Source organism: Helianthus annuus, chromosome 1, assembly GCF_002127325.2.
Source record: "Helianthus annuus cultivar XRQ/B chromosome 1, HanXRQr2.0-SUNRISE, whole genome shotgun sequence".
Classification (NCBI taxonomy): domain Eukaryota; kingdom Viridiplantae; phylum Streptophyta; class Magnoliopsida; order Asterales; family Asteraceae; genus Helianthus; species Helianthus annuus.
The window spans coordinates 92,647,049-92,650,465 of NC_035433.2; the positions used below are offsets into that span (position 1 = coordinate 92,647,049).

Here is a 3,417-nt window from a genome sequence, read left to right on the forward strand (position 1 = left end):
AGGTTGCCACGTGGGCAGATGTTAACCGTCCGATCTTTGAAACCACTGCCACATTAGCATTCACTTTTTTCACTCAAATAAAACCCTGATAAAACCCCCAAACAGAGTTTTCACTGCCATATCGAATTCAAAAAATTCTTCAAAAGCGGTTTCCTCTCACATTCAACCTTTCTCTTTCATTCACGATTTTCATAATCACCATGGCTCTCATCATCAAACACCCACACAACTACCTCTGTACACTTGAAAAATCAAGCAAAAATACAGATTTTCATTCCATTATCAACGCCCTCTCATCATCAAAGTACAGAACTTTGTTGACTTGCAATGCTCCCATTTACCAAGATACTCTACGAGATTTCTGGGCAAATGCCAAACTTGAAATACAAGATAAAAAGGCTTGGGCAATCTTATCACAAGTAGGTGGAATTTTGGTCCCAATAACACCACAGACCATATTAGAAGTCTTTCAGATGAACGACCAAGCAGGTAAAACCTCTTTCCCTAAGGATGAGTATCAAATTGATTTGATCGAAAGAGGGTACGCAGGACAATGGTCAAAAGCTACTATGCAAAAGGGAGAATTTCCACCTCCCATGAAATTCCTGTTTTATACCCTTCTCACCTGTGTGTCTAATAAAACAACTGCTTTTAATGAAATTCCTCTGAAAATCCAATACTTGGGGTATGCTATCATGTCTAAAATTGATTTCAATTACTCCCAAGAAATTTTTAATGATTTGGCCAAAAATGTGAAAAATATTAAAGAAAAGAATCCACAGGCTTTCTTATTGTTTCCAAGATTTTTGAGTTATTATTTGCAACAGAAAATCCCAAAAGAAAATGCACAAGTACTTGTACAAGGTGCTCATTTTCAAATAAACAGTCTGTCTGCTGAAACTTTTACTCGCTTCATAGCTAAAGAGACAAAAAGTTCAAAAACACAAACAGGGGAGTCTGAGCAAATTTTGGATGAGTCCACATCTGCTCCTCAGACTTCAGTTGGTGAGCCTACTGCTCTTGGTGAACACAGCAGCACAACCACTACTGTGCAACCCCCACCAAGAACCTCCAAAAAGACCAAAAAGAAATCCACCAAGCCCACCAAACCCAGTAAAAAGGGCCTTCTGGAAGATGAGATCCCAGAAGTTAACCCAGTGACAACACAAATGTCACCAACAACCATTGTTGCTACTTCCACACAACAGTTGGAAAGATCTCCACCCAAAGCCTCAACTCCTCATGATTCCTCACAAAAGGAACATGTTGTAACCATAGGGACACCTCAATATGAAGTATTACCCTCACTTGAGAGTATGCTTAACAGCCCTTCTCCCTGGGCAAATTCTCTTTCAACACCACTATCTTCATCTCAACTTCCACCATCCCTTGTACCTCTGTTTGATGCCATTGAGCTTCAGACTCAAAACAGCCCCTCTCAATCACACATTAAAGAGAGTATAACTTCAACAATGGCTGTGTTTGAACCACCTCAATTGGTTATCCCACAAACAGCTAAGGAGGCTACACCACATGGATTTTACGAAATCCTTGTTGGTAGTTCAAGTGGAGCAGCTACTACAGATGTTGGATCCACTGATCTACATCTGGACAGTAGTTTCATTAGTAAGAATCCCTTGAAGGCAAGTTCTTCTATGGGAACCAAGGTATCCACTAGTGTGTTCAAACTAACCAATGGTGAGATTTCCAAAGTAACCACTGCTGAAAAAAGAAGTCCCTAGTACCAAGAAAAAGGGGCATCAGCTGATGAACCTTTGGAGACTCCTCCAGGTTCAAAAGCTGATACAACCACCACTGGTGGGAAATCAGATGATCTCATTCATTTGGGTGATGGTTTAAAATACCAAGATTTGAGGGAGGGGTTATCTTCCATTGAAACCACTGTTCTCACCATGAATCAATCAATACAAACTCTGGTAGAAGCTTCCAAAAGTCAACCAACACATCAACAATTATCCCAAGAGCTCTGGAACTCAGTCCAGCCCATTCTTACTGCTCAAAGGGAACTTGCAGAAATTCAACATAATACACATATGGCACTGATCAGAAATATGGTTGAAGCAAGGTACAAAGATACTCAGGCTGAAATCAAGGCTATCAAAGAGGCCTTGACAAAAATGACTGGCACTGCCCCTGCACCTATCTTTGAAGATGATGATGATCAAGATGATGCCAAAAAGGGGAAGAAACATGATATGAAGAAGTTTGGCAGACCTACTCCAACGCAAAAGCCACTCAAAAGTCAGAGCCTGAAAAGAAGTCTTCTGCAACCACTGCTGAAACATCTGTCAAAGAAAAGGAAAAGGGAATTGATGAAACCCTGAACATTCAAGCAGATGAAGAGGCTGCAAACAAAAAGACTGTCCAAAATCAGAATGCAACAAAAGAAAGGATTTGGAAGAAGGAACAAAAGGCAATGAAGTATTGGGAAATCAAAACAAAGGATCTTGGCACTTCCAACAGGAAGAAATCATTCAAACATAATAAACCACCACTTACCACATTTTCAAAACCACAATTACAAAAACAAACACCTAAAAAGCAAACCACAGCTGGTCTCAAAACCACTGCTGGTTCAAAAAAGACACCCACTGTTACACCTAAACCAACACCACCACCACAAAACCAACCTGCCAAAAAGCAGAAAACAAAACCATCCTCACCAATACCATCCAACACTGCAACAAATGTTGACAATTCAACAGTTATTATGACAACAGCGGTTGAGACACCAGTTGTTTCCACAGCTGTTAGTCAACCAACCACTACTTTCCAATTTGCTTCCTAAGAAATATTCATTCCTATTTCCAACTCTCCAACAAAAACTCCTTCTCCTAAATCTGTTTATACAAGGAAAAGAAAATTCCAGGTGAATGATTATGATATACCTGCACCTACTCCAATATCATCTTCACCATTCATTCAAACCAACCCTGAACCTTTTAATCCTCCATCATCACCAACATCCAATCCACTTGTTCAACCACAAACACTTGAAGGTCAAGATCCTTCAAGAACCATCCCATTGGCAGTAAATTATCCTCTGGAATTGCATGCATTGAAAGCTGAAATGAGGCAATTCTATACAGAGGATGATCCATCTAAAAGAACTTTCCCATCTCTTCGTGGCTTCAGAACTCCAAAGAACATGGATGATTATCTGAAACTCAAAGCCAAGTAAGCTGAATATATTGCTAAGCAAGAGGGTAAAGGGAAAGGTGACACCAACATCTCAAGTCGAATGCAGCATGGGTTAAGTAAAGTCAGGAAACTGGAAGACTATGCAAGAGACTTGAACAAGGAGATGTCAAACCGGCCACCAAATGTTGATCTTCAAAAGAAGCTAAGGAAAGATCTCTTAGAGCTTATCATGAGAGGAAAATTTTACCATGCCAA

At 40.1% G+C, this 3,417-nt stretch overlaps 1 protein-coding gene across 1 annotated transcript; it reads left to right on the top strand.

Moving 5' to 3' along the window:
- Positions 1-200: 200 nt before the first annotated feature.
- Positions 201-3,202, top strand: LOC110930419 (proteoglycan 4-like). The gene is made up of 4 exons (XM_022173719.1): positions 201-1,148; positions 1,209-1,553; positions 2,234-2,725; positions 2,891-3,202. Exons 1-4 carry the CDS (start codon positions 201-203, stop codon positions 3,200-3,202), a joined length of 2,097 nt encoding a protein of 698 aa, XP_022029411.1.
- Positions 3,203-3,417: the final 215 nt, after the last annotated feature.

What these genes read in the sequence shown, in the direction of transcription:
- LOC110930419 (XM_022173719.1), top strand. Translation starts at nt 201, where the DNA reads ATGGCTCTCATCATCAAACACCCACACAACTACCTCTGTACACTTGAA. An exon ending in TGGAAGATGAGATCCCAGAA is followed by an intron (nt 1,149 to 1,208) that starts GTTAACCCAGTG and finishes TCCACACAACAG; the next exon opens with TTGGAAAGATCTCCACCCAA. An exon ending in CAAATGTTGACAATTCAACA is followed by an intron (nt 2,726 to 2,890) that starts GTTATTATGACA and finishes AGAAAATTCCAG; the next exon opens with GTGAATGATTATGATATACC.